The 16,214-nt window shown below is 57.7% G+C and overlaps 1 protein-coding gene across 2 annotated transcripts; it reads left to right on the top strand.

Moving 5' to 3' along the window:
• Nucleotides 1-3,887: 3,887 nt before the first annotated feature.
• Nucleotides 3,888-16,163, top strand: LOC132332770 (adhesion G-protein coupled receptor G1-like). Of its 2 annotated transcripts, none has more exons than XM_059857364.1 (14): nucleotides 3,888-4,027; nucleotides 9,264-9,351; nucleotides 9,855-10,280; nucleotides 10,762-10,885; nucleotides 10,967-11,114; nucleotides 11,198-11,326; nucleotides 11,543-11,659; nucleotides 12,215-12,260; nucleotides 12,604-12,704; nucleotides 12,788-12,903; nucleotides 13,872-14,146; nucleotides 14,761-14,872; nucleotides 15,079-15,347; nucleotides 15,508-16,163. In XM_059857364.1, exons 2-14 carry the CDS (start codon nucleotides 9,312-9,314, stop codon nucleotides 15,612-15,614), a joined length of 2,010 nt encoding a protein of 669 aa, XP_059713347.1. In that variant the 5' UTR covers nucleotides 3,888-4,027; nucleotides 9,264-9,311; the 3' UTR covers nucleotides 15,615-16,163. The 2 variants fall into 2 exon arrangements, with proteins under 2 accessions (XP_059713347.1, XP_059713348.1); XM_059857365.1 differs by lacking the exon at nucleotides 3,888-4,027 and adding an exon at nucleotides 6,880-7,087.
• The last annotated feature ends 51 nt before the right edge of the window (nucleotides 16,164-16,214 follow it).

Here is a 16,214-nt window from a genome sequence, read left to right on the forward strand (position 1 = left end):
TCCCGCTTCTGGACAGCGAAGGAAGCCTCTGGCTGTTCTTTGTTCCAGGCACAAAGGGCAGCCAGCGCCGCCGCGTTCCCGTCAGTGCCGCCGGCATCCCGGACAAAGGCCCGTCCCGCCGGGGCTCTGTGTCCCCTCCCCGCAGCCCGCCGGGCCCCGCGGTGCCCCCGCTCACACGGGATGAGCTGTGCATGGCTCACCGCTCCGGCGGTGACTTCAGCTATTCACTGAGAGCGGGTTTGGTGAGGTGCCAATCCCTGCGGGTTTGGTGAGGTGCCAAGTGCCCGACTTTCCCCCTGAGCCCCACCGCGGGAGAGTCACATCCCAGCGCTTTCCGTGCCCGTTCTCCCCATCTCCAGATTTCGGGGTTTGTGCTGTGAGTCACTCTGGCTGCCGTATATCCACCTTGCTCCGGTATCCGGTGGTGCTTGGGAAACAGTCACTCGGTGATTGCCTCCTGGCAGCGGGAGCACAGCATCCCTGGGAGGTCCCCAGAGAGCTAAACCTTCTGGGGACTGGTGGGACATGTTGGTTCTTGGGTAGCTGAGCCCACTGCTGGTGCCCAGGGGTCACCCTTTTCCCACCCTGCCACACCAGGAGCAGGGTTGAAGCACTCCCCGGGGAGCACGGGTTGGGATCGAGCCTCCCACCCCCGCAGTGTCACAGCGCCAGGGCTGGCTCCATCCAGCTCCTGGGCATGGCCAGGAGGGGGCCTGGCCCCTATAATCTTCTCAAGGAGAAATGGTGCCACTTACCTTCCTGGACACCTTACCTGGCAGGAGCCAGGACCGGGCTGCTGGAGGGCTTGTGCCATCCTTTTCTCCCCAAGAGAGGAGGCTTCAGGCTTCAGACCAGGCTCCAGGGGCAAAGCCGTGGAATTATAGCAAATGCTGTAGATTTTGGGGATACAGGCAGGCAGGAAAAACACTAAATCCACGTGGGAAATGGAAGTTTTGGAGAAGACCTTGGCTCCATTTTGGGATCTGCTTTTGGGACTTGTTTGCTGGGGAGCCAGTTACTGCATCCCATGGGAGCATCCTCACCTGGTGCTCGTGCAGACACCTGCAGGGACCAGTTTTCCCCCAGACTTCCCTGACACCACCGGGGGTTTATTTGCAAAGCCGAGCCTAAACAAATAATTCTTGTTTACTGCTGTGCCTACGGGTTCGGGTTTTACTGCTCTGGCACCTGTTGTGTCGCTGTTATCGTGGAGGGAGAAATCCCCACGTGGGGTGGACCCACCTCCCCACCGGATGTTTTTCCAGGAGAAAGGCTGAGGGAGGTGGAGCAGCAGCAAGGGGGGAGCACGAGCATCCGCACCCGCTCAAAGGTAGCTGAGGCGCTCCCCTAGGATCACCACCCTCCGAGACTCCCCAGGCTCTCCTGGCACTGCTCACCAGATCTGGATGAGAGATCTAGGGGCATCCCCTCCCACCAGCCCCCTTCTGCTTCCTCATCTTCATCCTCCTCCATCCACCGGAGCTGGGCTGAGCCCTGGTTATGGTGGAATTTTGCTGGGAGCACCCGAGAGGCTTTGGAGGGGTCTGGGCACCCTGGCACCGCTGGGCAGTGGGGCTGGCAGCACTTGGCAGTGGGGCTGGCACCGCTGGGCAGTGGGGCTGGCAGCACTTGGTAGTGGGGCTGGCACAGCCCTCGGCTGCAGACGGCGCCAGGGCTCCCACTGCCCACGCTTGTCTCCCTTGTTTGGCAGCAGCCCGGTGCGACGTGCCCTCTCCTGCCGGAGTCTGCCCATCCCCTCGCACCGCCGCCGCGATCTGCCGGCACATTCCCTCCCTCCCGCCCGCCGCTGCAGCCTTGAGGAGCTTTTAGCAAGATTTAGGGCTTTTAGAGGATTTTGGAAGTCTTAGCGTTCTTTTGGAGCTTTTAGAAAATTGAAGGGGTTTTAGAAACTTTAGTGCTTTTTGGGAACTTTTGGGGCTTTTAGGAACTTTTAAGAGGTTTAGAAACTCTTAGGGCTTTTAGAAATTTTTAGGGCTTTTAGGAACTTCAAGGATATTCAGGAACTTTTAGGGCTTATGGGGTTTTAGGGCATTTAGGGGTTTTGGGACATTTTAGGGCTTTAGGAGCTTTCAGGGCTTTCAGGATCTTTTAGGACTTTCAGGAACTTTAAGCATATTTAAGCACTTTAATGGATTTAGGAGCTCTTAGGATTCTTAAAAACTTGTGGGGCTTTCATAGGAATTCCCCAGTTAAAGCAATAAACCCTTATCAGGCCGAGTCCAAGGGCAAATGTCCCTTCCAAAAGACAACACAAGGATTTCCTCCCTCTTCGTGCTCAGGCAGAGTCTTTGAAGGTCTGTCGACTTAGAGATAATCCCGACAACACCAGCAAGTGCAGGCGTTGACCTAAAAATAACTTCTGATAACATCGAATGCAGACAAAAGACTCCTTGTTCCACGAGCAGAAGCAAAAAATCCTTTCCTCAGTGGTCCGAGGGGTCTGCACCTAGTTCCCCTCTCCAGGAGAGCCTAATCCTGGGTTTAGCAGAGCTATTCCCGGGAGGTGGATTTATGGCGTTTCCCCAAGGAGCCGGTCGGGATGACCCGCAGTGGGAGGCTTGGCTCCCCGCGATGCTCCCGCGGCTCTGGCTGCTTGAGCGTGCGTTTGAGAGCTCGCCCAGCTCCCCGAGGCGTGGGGACGGCCGGACTTCAAAGGCAGCTCTGTTAGCCATGGTCCGGCCGCTTTAGCCACGGTCCGGCCATGTGAGCTGCTTCTCATGGGAGCCTTGTCCCGTGGCAGCCAGGGAAATCGGGGCTTGGAGCTGGAAATGAAACCAGGCAGTGGGGTGATGCAAACTGCGGGATGTCCCCTGCTCCAGGGATCCCAAAGCAGCCATGGCACCTGTGGTGGCACAAACCTCGTGGATCAAGGTCCATCACCTTTCCTGCTGGAGAGGGAAGTTGTTTCCACCCTTCCCCCTGCAGAAAGATATTTTCAAGCCATTGAAAATATCTGCAAGAGCAACTATTTACCCAGGGCACTTCCTGGAGCTCTCCCCCCCGCCCTGCTCCCTCCGCTCCCTGCGTCTCGGCTTTCTCCAGCCCGGCTGTTTCCCGGGGCACACACAAAGGGCTGGGTGCAGGCGCGGCAGGAGCAGCTTTACCCACTCCAACAGCGCTGCCTCCAGCCCCGGCTCCCACTGAGGGCCGGGGCGCCCATCTCCAGCCTTGGGGTGGGTGCTGAGGGAGCTGTGTTCGCGTCCAGGCTCTACACCCCACACCCCAGCCCACCTGCTCCAGGGGAGCGCTGTGCATCCCTCTCCTGGGATCTGGGCTCCTTGCCCTGCTCCTTTCCTCCCTCACACCCTGCGGGGAGCGGGACAGGGGTCACCGGGACACTCCGTCCCGGCTGCTTTCCCATTAATTGTTATTTTTTAATCCCGTTGGCAGTCAGGCGTGCAGCCTGCTGGCTCCGCCGCTGGACGCCCGCCAGCCCGCAGCTGAAGGGCGACGGGACGCGGCACGCCCGGCTGTCCCCAGCCGAGGTCCCCCAGCCCACGGTGGTGCCGGTGCTGGCCGGGCGGGGACGCAGCCGCCCGGTGCTCCCGGCCCGGGGCTCGCTGGGCAGGCACCGTGACCGAGGGCAGCGGCCCCGCAGCGATCTCGGGGGGTCTCGCCGGGGGACGGGGTGGGGCCGCTGGTCCCGGGATACCGCTCTGAGCCGAGCCGGGCTGCGAGGTGCTGAGAGCCGTGCCGAGCCGAACCGGGCAGGTGCCGTGACCGACGGCGGTGGCCCCGCGGCTCCCGCAGAGATCGCGGGGGTCTCGGAGGGGTCGGTGCGGGGGGAACAGTCCCGGTACCGCCCCGCTGAGTCACCGTCCGCCGGGGGGACGGGGCGGGGCGCTGCTCCCCGGGCACGGCGCTCGGCCAGCCGCGCTGCGAGGTGTGCGGTGGTGCTGAGCCGAACCGTGCCGAGCCGTGCCAGCCCAGCCGAGTGGAGCCGTGCGGAGCCGTGCGGAGCCGGGCGGTGCCGGGCCGTGCCGGGCCGAGCCCGCACCGACTCCAGGTATGGGGGCAACGGGGAGCGGTTGAGCCGCGGACGAGGGAGGATCGCGGAGCCCGGTGTCCGCCGTGGGGGTCCCAGAGGCCGCCTTGAGGGGCGTTTGCCCGGCACCGGGAACCGAGGGGATGCTGCGGCACTCCGGGCGCGGGCAGAGCGGCGGGACGGGAGTGAATGGGGTGGCCGCCAGCTGCGGCTGGGGCAACCCAGCGGGGCTGGGGGGCTCCGCGCCGACGGTGGCACCGGGCAGCGCCCCGGCTTGCTCGGGCAGGGAGCAGCCTGGATGGATGGAGCGGAGGGGTCTCTATGGGGGTCTGAGCGGCACCCCGCTCCGGGTGCGGGGGCTCAGTGGTGGGGGTGAGCTGAGGGGGGTGCCCGGGCTGGGCAAGGAGCGGGGAGTCTGCTCATGGCCGTGGTGCCGGTGATCTGCGAAACCAGCCTTCATCCCTGCTCCATGGAGCTCGCACTCGCCTGTCCCGGAGCCAGGCTGGATTCCTGGGCCATGGGGCCACAAGGCCCCGGAGCTGACCGGGACCGGCTGCTCTGCGCTGCTGCCAGCGGCAGAGCTGAGCTCCACGAAGCCCCGGCTGTCGGCCGGTGTGTGGCCATTGCTTCCCACTTTGTGGGAACCATCAGCACACCTCATTCCTTCCTCTCCTCCCTCCCGGCGGAGGGTGCAGCGTCCCGTGGGATCGCCGGCATGTCTCGACAGGGTTATCTCCCTTCCCTAAAATGCCTTTTGGGGGGATTCCTTCTGCAACCTCCCAGTTTGCTGCTGCCGGTCCTGGCATGTCGCTGCGGGATATGGGATGTAGGATGCTTGGGGTGGTCTCTACCCACTGTCTGTGCTGCCCCTCCAGAGAGACCAGCAAAACTCAGTGAGACCAGCTGGAGAATTGAAATGAAGTCTCCTGGAATAACCTCCTGGCAGCAAGTCTGAATGGCTGTTGTGGAGGGAAGGAAGCCAAATCTCATTTCATGGTCTGAGGGCTGCAGTAAGCCCCCCCCCCCCCCCCCCCCCAAGCTCCACCACCAGCAGGGAGCCAGGAGTCTTTCAGAGATGGGCCGGGGGCAAATCCTTTGAGCCCAGGACTGCAGCCACAGTGGGGTATGCCGTGTCCCTTGCTGGGTTTGCAGCTCCCACGTGAATTAAGCCAAGGCCTGAAAATGCTGCATACTTGGTTGCAGTCCAGCTCTTAATCCTGCGGCCTGGGGGCTGCTATTTGCAGAGGAACAGGTTTGGAGCAACTGTGTGTTGGCTGAACGGGGATCTCTGGGGTTGGCCATCCCTGCACCTTGCGGTGGCACCCGTGGGTGCAGGGGCAGAGCTGTGTGGTTCACAGGCAGGAGGCTGGGTCGCTCCCAGCGTGCCAATGTCTGCACGGGACCAGCTGGGCTCAGCCTGCTGGCGCCTGCTTTTCAGGAGCACTTGGACTCACCAGCTCCTTTCCCATCAGCCCACCCGACAGCTGGGCTTTGGCAGGAATCTGGGAGGCCCACAGTTTGTTACCTGGGTCCTTGGGTGATTCAGACTTTGCCCTCACTAGGCTCCAGCACCTTGTTTTCTGTGCCACATACCTGGGAACCTGATTTGGGGTGGTCCTGAGCTACTTCGCACTGCTCTGCACCTCCCTACCCTGGCACCTGCAGCACAGGCAGGCGATGAGGATCTTGCTCATGTGAAGACCCGAGAGTGGACAGGGTGTTTTGGGAGCCATTTGAAACCCAAGGGAGTGGACAGGGTGTTTTGGGAGCCATTTGAAACCCAAGGGAGTGGACAGGGTGTTTTGGGAGTCATTTGAAACCCAAGGGAGTGATTTGGAAGGGGGATGTGCAGGAGGAGAAATGGGGTTGCTCTCAAAGAAGCCTGTGAGGTGGGAGTGTGTGGCAGGGACAACTGTCTGTAGCCCTGTGGCCAGAGATGTCCTTGCACTGCGTTGTAACCATGTCACGTCAGCCTCAGCCCGGTGTGGGTGTACCTGGTCCTTTGCAGAGTGTGTGTGGCTGCTGCTGAAGCCACAAGGCTTAGTGTGCTGCCGAGCCAGGTGCTGTGTTGCCCTGGCACTGGAGGAAGTGCTGGGTTAGTTCACTGTGGTACTTCTGTTTGTGGTGTTTTTTAGGAAATGGAAATTTTAAAAAAAGTTTTGAATGTCAAGACCCAGCTCTAAGCAAACGCTCTGTCCCAGGAGCCCCAGGCGCTGGCAGGCGCCTGTGCCAGCCTCCCCTTGGTTCTCCCCACCTTTGTGGGGGAGGGATGCCAGCCCTTGTGAGAAGGGATGCCAGCCTTTGTGGGAAGGGATGGCTGCCAGTGGCTGGCAAAGAACAGATCTGGCAGGGAGTTGTGCCGTTCCCGTGGGAATCACCATCAGATCTGGTTTCACCCTGTTGGCAAGACTCATCTTGGAGGTGCTGGGTGTTCTGTGCAGTGCCATGGCCCCGGGAAAAGCTGAAGCACCCCATGGCACAGCTTGGCACTGCTGGGCTGCTGGCACAGTGCAGCTGCCCCTCGACTCCCTGGGCATTAGCCAAGCCCACTGGTGCTGGGAATCACATGCCAATGCCATGAATAACGTGTGGCTGGGCATGCACCACTGGCCAAGGACAAGGGCACTTTGTGAAGCACTCAGATACTGACACTGGGACATCCTTTTGCAGGGGGACCCCCATGGGGTCCTCACATCCCGTACAGCTCCAGACCCAGGGCACATTGGTTTTGGTCCCTATGATGAGGGGCTGGTTGTGCAAAGCTGTTTTGCATCTCCAGGAGCCCGTCCTGGCTTGCCTCTCTGTGCCACAGTTTCCTCATCGTGCTGCTGAGAGGCTGCCTGAGTAACCCCAGTGTGGTGACGAGCCTCAGACTCACTCACATCTCGAGGAACAGAGCGTCACTTTCCTAACAAAGCTGGAGAAAAACAGATAAAAGCTCCTGGATCTCCCTGCTTCCGGCGTTTGTTTGAGTCATCAGAGCATCTTCCCTTCTCCTTGGGAAAAACGTCATGTCCAAAAGCCACGTGCCACCTCCATAAACTTAAATGCCTGCTGCCAAGTCACCGAGAAGGCAGTAAGGTGATAGTAAACACCTTTTGTTTGTGGGGTTTTAAGTCTTTTTTCCCCTGCCTTCTATTCACCTAAGGTTTAGAGACCTCAATATAATGCTTTGGCTTTTCTTCCCAAGGCCAGTATGTTAATGGTGATTGGAGGATAAGAACTAGTGCCTCCCTCTCTGCTGATAAGGGAGCCTGCTCCAAGCTGTGCAGCCCTGGCAGAGTGTCTGCCACCTCTTTGTACATAATCTGGTTGATTTTGAGGCCAAGCCAGGAATTTTTCCCCATCCGGGTATGGGAAGATGACGAGGCAGGATTCAGCCCTGACGAGAGCCCAGCACATCCTGCTCCCTTTGCTGTGCTTGTTGCCAGTGTGGATGGAGGCCGTGGTTTCTCACTGTGAAGCCATTTTCAGGGGATTTTCTCTTGCTATTGTTCAGCTCAGGAAGCGGCAATCAGGGTCGGGCCAGCAGGAGCACACAGGGCTCGGAGGGGAAATACTGGCTCCCCCACCCTCCTTCCCACAGGGATTTCTGGTCCCAGCTGAGTAACGGCTGAAAGGGGCTGATCCTCTCCTCCAACCTTCCCAATTAAACCTTAAAGATGTCAGCACAGTGGGATGGGCTGAGGCCTCATTAGGATTCAGCACTCCCCATCCAGAGGCGATGCTTTATTGGCCTGCCAGCTCTGTGCTGCCTCAACATGGTTGGCATTCACATGAAGCTCCATTGCTTTTAAGTGATCCAGGTGTTTTCCATCACCCACAGCATTTTGCCCCCCCAGGTCTGTGTTTTTTGGATATATATGTGAGATTCCTAAGTGTGTGCCAGCCCCATCCAAATCCATTTACTCCTGCCAAGTCATGCCTGTGCCATAACCCCCAGTTCACACTGGGAGACCTCGTTAGTGTCACTTAGCTACAGCCACGGCAGCAGGTTAATTAACAACCCGAAGCCCCCATCTGCTGATGATAAATTGCCACAAGAAACAGGGGGGAAGGACATGGAGTGGGCTGTACACCCATGCAGGATCTGTGCTGGCTAGAGAAACTTCCAGAAAAGCCTGTGCTGGTGGGAGAAATCTGCTAATGAGTTATTGAGCATCTGATGACCCTTGAGCATCTGGGAGAGCTGTAAGCCGTTGCAGGTGATGCTGGTTGGTGCCCCAGCACCAACTCACAGCAAACAACAGTTTTGGCCTCTTGGTGGGTTTTGGTGGGGATGTTTGAGAGCAGTGCAGGAGTTGGTGCAGCAGTGGCCTACAGTGTTGGATTCACTTTGGGCATTGCCAAGTGTTGGGCTGGGCCAGCTGCTCTGACAGTCCCCACCAACGCTGTCCCACCCTGGGGGACTTCTGCTGATTGCCAGACCCTGGCAGGGTGTGTCTCATGGTTGAAGTGACAGCAGGGCGAGGAGGAGGTGACACTTGGTGCATCCTAGCAGAGCTGGAGGTGCAGTTTGTGGCCTGGGGCAGGCGGCAAGCACAATGAGAAAGGCTGTATGTGTGAAGGCAGTGGCTGGGCGAGCGCAGGGGCGTGGCTGCACTTGAGGGTGCTCAGTGCTGGCCCGAGTGTAGGTCACAGCAGCCCTGTCCTCGTTCAAAGACAAAGAAAAGGGTGGTGGAGCAGAGTGCCAGATGAAGGGATGGGCAAAGGGGCTGTGCAGGATGTGGCCCAGCTGGTTGTGAGCAGCAGATTTGGGCAGCCGTGGTTGCTGTGCTGGCATTGCCAGGATGTGCCTGGGAGAGCCTGTTTCTGCAGGCTGAAATGATGGAGTGGTTTGCAATGTGCCCAGCTCCTCAGCTAATCTGCCGGAGCCGAAAACATCTGAGAAAATAATTTCAGGGCTGGCAAATTAGGAAACCACAGTTTCCTTCTGTTCCTATCATTTATGATAAGAAGTCAGGGTGTTAACTGAGATGTGGAGCTGAGAGTGGAAGAGGGGACCCCTCCTGTGTGGACTCTTGGGTTGGAGTGGTGGGGCACCCTCTCCATGCTAAGAGCTCAGGGGCTTCCAGCCTCTGCCATCCTTCCAGCCCACAGCCAGCTTGGATGCCTAGTGGTCCTGGCTCCTCCTGGAGGCAGAGGCAACAGGGAGCTGCCTGTGCCTCACCTGCACAGCCTTTGCTCTCATCCCTGCCCTCATGGCATGGGGGATACTCAAATACTCACATGGCCCCTTCCCTTTGTACCCTTTCAGGCTCTGCTGTCTCCTTGAAGGCCAAGCCAAGGTAGAGAGCTGCCCGGGATGAAGGTCCTCTTCCTACTCCTTCTCTCCCTCCTCCAAGGTAGACTGTCCTGCCTTGGGATGGTGAGCTGGGTTTGGGCTCCTGGGAGTAACTGACAGTCCCAAAACATTGGCTGGGGGCACCATGAGATGTGTGCAACCAAGGCTTCCACAGAAGTAAAACATCTCCTAGGATGATGTGCCTCTGGTGGGTCTCTGGGGCAGAATGGGTCCTTTCCAGGGAGAGGAGGTGGCCTCCATCCATCCCTCCTGGGAATGGACAGGTCCTCTTTCAGTGTCTGCTGATGTGGGTGGTGGCACATGGGAGAGGGTGTCCCTGAAAGACAGGAGGTCCTGTTGCCCAAATGGCCCTGGCAGACCCTGGCGGCGTGGCTGTGACACTGGGGACGTGGCTGGTGTCACTCAGCCTGCAGGACAGGGTTGGAATAACTGGGGTGGAGAGCCTGGCATGCCACGTGTGACAGCTGCTGCAGGGCTGTGGTGCTTGCAGGGCTGGCTGTCCCTGCAGCTGATCTGCTCTCTCTATGTGCTTGTACAATGCAGGGGTGGGAGCCAGTGGCCACAGGGAAGAGGATTTTCGCTTCTGTGGTGACCGAAACCAGACCCAGGAGAGCTCTGCCATCTACGAGCACGGCCCCGCTGTCATCTCCATCGAGAACACGGCCCAGGCTCTGATCATAAAAAGGCCCTTTTTGCCAAGCAGGAGAAACTCCTCCTACCAGTACAGGTTGCCCCCCACCTTGGGCAGGTACCGCTTCTGCATCTACTGGTTTGAGTCCAACAGGACCCTGCAGCTGGTGTATGGGAAGCAGAGCATCCCCCTGGGTGGGGACACATCCAGCAGCATCCCCCGGGGACAGGAGAGTCAGAAGACTGAAAGAACCAGAGCCAACATCTTCAATGTGTCTTATATCGTAAAGGGTGGGAAGAACACCTCCCTGGATGCTAAAGCTGAATACTTCTTCCCTGGTAAATGCAATTTAATGTCATTTTAAGGAAATTAAAGGGTTATTTTATCCCCAGCCTGTTCCCTAGGCATCATCAGACCACTGGTTGTTTCCCAGTGTGTGGTTTAGCCTGGTGATGTGAAGATAGCTGAAGGGTGATTGAAGGGGATGTAGGTTTTCTTGAAGCAGCCCAAAGACAAGCCTGGTATTCAGCATCTTTAAAGGTGGAGATTTTCAAAATGCTGCCTAAAATCCCAGAAAACTGTGGTCTTTCCAGTGGTTTCTCCAGGTCCAGTCTCTACCATGAGGTCCCCATGGCCTCAATGGGAGCTGAGTTGTGGGTGGCAGAAAAGCCCTGTGGGTTGGGGTCACTATCAGCTTTCCTGGCTTGGGATCACCTTGAAGCCCTCTGCTTTCTGCTCCCACCAGGGCTCTGCCAGTTAGTTTGGGGCATAAGGAAGCCAATTGTGCCTGTGCATTTCATGGCATTTTCTTTCCCCCAGCCTCTCCAGAGAGCATGCCTGTGTGGGAGCAGGATGTGGAGGAGCAGCTCACTGCCCTGGACAGCCTCCTTGCCCAGCCCCTGGCAGCAGCCCCGGGGGCCAGGGAGCAGCAGAGGCTCCGGCGGTGAGTTCCCAGCCCATCCCATTCCTGCTGCTGCCAAGGCACACCCGCTGCACCCAGCTCACTGTGCCCCTTCCCCAACAGCAAACTTGGGGAGCTGGAGAAGATACTGGCCAAGGTGGAGCTGGAAGGGCAGAACCAGACCTTTGGGGAGGCCACTGTGCATGCCACTGTCCTGAGGGTCCAGCCCAGCCGGGCTCCTCAGCCCCTCACCTTTGCTTCCCAGAGAGAGGTGGGTCCTGCAAAGTCTGCCCTAGTGCTCTTGGCCCATCATGCTCTCTCTACACCTCTTTCCTGATGAGTCTTTCTTTGCAGGAGAGTGGAGAGGTCCAGGGATTCACAGTGGACCTGCCAAGGAGCCTGTTCATGATGGTGAAGGAGAGGGAGGAGGTGGTGGAGCACAGGGTGCTCCTCATGGACATCAACAGGCAGACCATGTTCCAGGTAATGCCCACGTGAATGGTGTGCTGGGTGTCCCATGGTACTGGGCTGCAGGGGTGCCACCAGACCAGGGTGCTGGTGCTTGCTGGGAGAAAGTGCTTCAAGATGAGCTAAAAGCTTGATGGGTAAAGTCTCGGGACCTTCTTCTTGGGCAGCCTCCTCTGGTTCACACCTGACTTCTCTCCCTTCCCACACTGCCACTGCCTCCTTCTCCAACAGGATGAAAACAGCAGCCACGTCCTGGGTGACAAGGTGGTCAGCATCTCCCTGGTGGACACAGTGGTGGCCAACCTCTCCGAGCCAGTGGTCCTCACTTTCTTCCATGGCCAGCTCCCGGTAGGTGGGGAACGGCCTCATAGAACCTGATCCCACCAGGACTGGAGAGGGAAGGAGGGCTCAGCCCCTGCCAGCTTAGGGTGGGCTCACAATCCAGCAGGTCCATGCCCATGGCCTGCCTGTGCAGGGTCTGCTGTGTCTTCTGGGGCTGTATCACAAGCATGGCTTGACTGTGTGCACTGGTGCTGGCACTGCCCTCCCCTCTCCAGGACATGCCTCGTGGCAGATGTGTCACATCCAGCTCTGTCACCAGGGCTGGGGCACGCTGTGTTAGCAGGCGCTTGGCTCATCATGGCTCTGTCAGGTGCCTGCTCAAAGCTGAACCCTTTGTTTGGAAAAGAGGATCTGGAAGGAGGTATCTGCTCCATCAGTTGTTAACACAGTGGTCTCTGCCTGGAGCCCACTCTCACCATAGAGGGAGTCTGGTTTATCCAAGTCATAGTTTGTCTCCTGAGACCATCTTGTCTCCTGCCCCATGTTGTCCCTTATCAAAAGTGCTGGGCAGGCAACAAACCCACAGCATCCTGACCAGGGCCTGTGGTTTTGTCGTTGCAGAGGAATGTGACCCCACTGTGCGTCTTCTGGCAGGAGGACACCTCTGGTGAGTGCCCCTGCCCTGGGGAGTGAAGTCAGCCCCTTTTTCCAAGGTACCACAGCCCCACCAGCAGGGTGAAGGTTGCTCTGCACTTCCCTTCCTCACTCCATAAGCCGTTCCCACAGGGTGATGTCAGTTTTTTCCCTCTGGAGCTAACCTAATAGCTTTCCCCTTCCCTAGGGATGGGTTCCTGTGCTGAGCGGGCTATTTCTGTGTGCTTGGCTTGGGACAAGCTGGGACCCCCCACTCTTGTTCTCCCTCTTTCCTTGGACACCTTGCCCTGAAGATCCTTTAGCCCATGGCAGATGTTCCTGCTGCTCATCAGATGCTCTCCCTTCCTCTTGCACAGCCAGTTCTGGGAGCTGGGACAGCTATGGGTGTACCACAGTGACAGGGAGCAGCCAGACCGAGTGCAGGTGCAACCACCTCACCTACTTTGCTGTGCTCATGGTGAGTAGCACCTTCCCTTAGATCCCTCACATAATTCCCAGTGGCGCTCTTCCTCACCATCTGTCATTCCTCCTCTTCCTCAGGTTTCCTCTCCAGACATCACCTCTGTGCACAGGAATTACCTGACTATCATAAGCTACGCTGGCTGCCTGATCTCGGCTTTGGCTTCCATTTGCACCATTTTCTTCCTCTACTTCAGGTACAGACCGATGGTTCACACCACACTCCCTGTTTGTGTCCTGTCCCTGGCCATGAACCCCTGGGTGGGCACAAGCTCTCCAAGCAGTTGGTGGCCTGGACAGAAGCATCATGAAGAAGCCTTGTTTGAAGAAAGCAGAGTTGTCCTGTTCAGGATCCACCCTCTCTGTCAGGTCTTCTAGAGAAGCACCAGCTCTTTTCAATGATTTTGGAAAATCTTCTTGATTTTTATGGAGCAAGCAGAAGTCTGCAAAGATCTTTTCAAGGACTTGGAGGAGAACATGAGTGTCTTCTCCTGAGTCATGTCACTGATCCTAAGTGGATGATTCAGACCTGGAATCTTAGAATCATAAAAATATAGAATGGTTTGGGTTGGATGGGACTGAAAGATCATTCATTTCCAACCCTCCTGCCACAGGCAGGGACACCTTCCACTACACCAGATTGCTCAGAACTCCATCCAACCTGGCCTTGAACAATTCCAGGGATGGGGCATCCACAACTTCTCTTGGCAGCCTGTGCCAGGGCCTCACCACCCTCACAGGGAAGAATTTCTTCTGAATATCTAAACTAAACCTGCCCTCAGAGTGAAGCCATTCCCCCTTGTCCTGTCACTCCATGCCCTTGTCCAAAGTCCCTTTCCAGCTCTCTTTAGGCACTGGAAGGTGCTTTAAGGTCTCTCTGGAGCCTTCTCCAGGCTGCAGAAGCCAAACTCACTCAGCCTGTCTCCACAGGAAAAGTGCTCCAGCCCTCTGAGCATCTTCAATGCAGGGTCAGCTGCAGGGGCTGAATTTGCACATGGGATGGGTGGTCTCTCAGTGGGGCTGGTCTCTCAGTCCCTGGCACTACCAAAGAGTCTCCTTGCTCTTCTGCTGGGCCAAGGTGCCCCATGCAGGGCAGTGGGGTGCTGTGGGCACCACCGGTGCTGGCCAGGCACGGTGGTGAGTTCTGCTCCCTTTGACTCTCCAGAAGCAAACAGCGAGACCAGATCACGAGCATGCACATCCACATGAACCTGCTGGCTGCCATCTTCCTCCTGGACATCACCTTCCTCATCTCCGAGCACCTGGCTGCCAGCAGCAGCGAGGCCATCTGCAGAGCTGGGGGGCTGTTTCTGCACTTCTCACTCCTGAGCTGCCTCACCTGGATGGGCGTTGAGGGCTACAACCTCTACAGGCTTGTGATTGAAGTCTTCAATGCCTACCATGACCATTTCCTGCTCAAGCTCTGCCTGGTTGGCTGGGGTGAGCGTGGGGGGTCAGAGACCCCCTGAGGGCACAGGGTGGAGGGGCACTCAGGTGGGTCTTTCCCATGGATACGATGCCTGGATGGGGATGGAGACCCAGCTGTGGGGGAGCAGCTGTCTGTCAAGAGCCTTGGTGGAGGAGGAGACTGGAAGGCTGAGAGGAGAAGCTGGTGCTAAAGCAAGGGTGGGTCATCCTAAGGGATCACCCAGCAATGGAGACCTGTGAGAGCTCTCACTTGGGATCTTTAAATAGTAATAGGACCCTTTCTTTCTGAAAGAACCATCCAGGACAGCTGGATGCAGGAAGTGCCCATGCTTCTTTGCCATGCTCTGGGCTGGAGGTCATGGCAGGAAGATCTTGTAATCTTTTATGGCCTAAAGCTCCACATCCCTGGGAGGTCCCCAGCTGGGTCCAGCACAGCACCATTCCCTCCAGGCTAGGGCTTATGCCAGGTGCCCTTGCTGTGTGTTCCATCCATCCCTGGTTTCCCTTTGGGAGGGAGGATGTTGGCTTGTGCTCTGTGCAGGAAGAAAGGGCCAAGAAGTCCTTCCAGAAGGATTTGGAGTCGGGCAGGAGTAGGGCAGCCACTTCACTCTGCTCTTTTCTCCCAGGGCTCCCCTTCTTCTGCGTGGTGACCATCCTTCTGGCTAGCTGGACGAACTATGGCCCCGTCTCCATTCCCATCTATGAATCCATTGATGGCAGAACCACCAATGCAACCATGTGAGTCATGGCACATGGGTCACCTGGTCTCTGGTCATAGGTAAAGTCAGCTGGCTAAACCTTCACCATGGCCTGGGGCTTTTCTGGGGTTTTGTGCCAGGGGGATCCCCCTCCCTGGGCGCTGGGCTGGCCCCACACTTCTGTGCCCCTCCTCGTGACCCTGTGGGAGGACACAGAGTAACCTTCTGCCCTTTCTCCTCCTCCAGATGCTGGATCACGAGCCCCCTGGTCCATAACGCTGTGAACCTGGGTTTCTTCAGCCTGGTGTTCCTCTTTAACTCGGTCATGCTGGGGGCCATGGTACGGGAGATCCTCCGGCAGAACAAAAAAGGTCACAAGCTCAAGCATGTCCTGGCCCTCTTTGGGCTGAGCATCCTGCTGGGCATCCCCTGGGCCCTGATCTTCTTCTCCTTCACCTCTGGTGTGTTCTGCCTTGTCTCCCTCTACATCTTCACCATCATCAACTCCCTCCAAGGTGAGCCTGTGACTCTGGGCTCCTCTGAAGAGCACCAGGATTTTGTTGGTGGGGTGGTGAGGGGTGTGCAAAAGGAGCTCTGGCAGGCTGGGTGGCTCGCTCTCTACTGTGCTTTGTCCCTCAAGGGGGGCTCACCCACGCTTCCTCTCCCCTCTGCCAGGTTTCCTCATCTTCCTCTGGTACTGGACCATGGTGCTGCAGGCGAGGAAGTCCCCTGACTCTCAGAGCAGCTCTGACAGTGCCAAGCTGCAGCCCAGCAGCAGCTGAGCCCCGTGGTGGCTGTGCCGTGCCAGAGCTCCCCATGCCAAGGATGGCCATAAGAAGGACCACACCATCTGCTTTGCTACTGCACTTGCCCTGTAGTGCCACAGGGAGCCCAGGGACCCACAGTGGGGCCAGCCACCCTCCCCTCTGCTGGCCCCCTCCCCAATTTTCTCATCCTGACTGGCTTGGCACCCTTGGGGCAGGAGGGAAGGAGGAAACGAAGGAGGGAGGGAGGGATGCTTACTTGGTCAGTGGGGGCTGTAAAAAGTGGAAGGGGCAGGGACAGGGTCCCCAGTGCCTTTAGATGTCCCCTCCCACATCCTGAGGCCAGGAGTGATGGGTGGGAAAGGCCCAGTTTTCAGCCCTTGCTGATGGTCACCATGAGGCTCCTTCCCCAGAGAAGACAGAATGATTCTGCCCCTGCCACACTCTCAGGCAGCTGAAATAATCTATTTTTGTTATTTCGTTGAATGTCTATTTTTGGGTGATGTAGGAGTTCAGTGAGCCTGCCTGCACACCAGATTTGTGCCCATTAAAGTTGTTTTTCTCTGAGTGTGGCTCTCTGGGGTCTCTGCTCGGTGCATTGGTGGGCTCTCCAATGGG

This window comes from Haemorhous mexicanus, chromosome 12, assembly GCF_027477595.1.
Source record: "Haemorhous mexicanus isolate bHaeMex1 chromosome 12, bHaeMex1.pri, whole genome shotgun sequence".
Taxonomy (NCBI): Eukaryota; Metazoa; Chordata; class Aves; order Passeriformes; family Fringillidae; genus Haemorhous; species Haemorhous mexicanus.

Coding starts and splice junctions, on each gene's coding strand:
- LOC132332770 (XM_059857364.1), top strand. CDS start 9,312: ATGAAGGTCCTCTTCCTACTCCTTCTCTCCCTCCTCCAAG. Junction 11,115..11,197: donor CCTTTGCTTCCCAGAGAGAG/GTGGGTCCTGCA, acceptor CTTTCTTTGCAG/GAGAGTGGAGAGGTCCAGGG. Junction 15,348..15,507: donor CATCATCAACTCCCTCCAAG/GTGAGCCTGTGA, acceptor CCCCTCTGCCAG/GTTTCCTCATCTTCCTCTGG.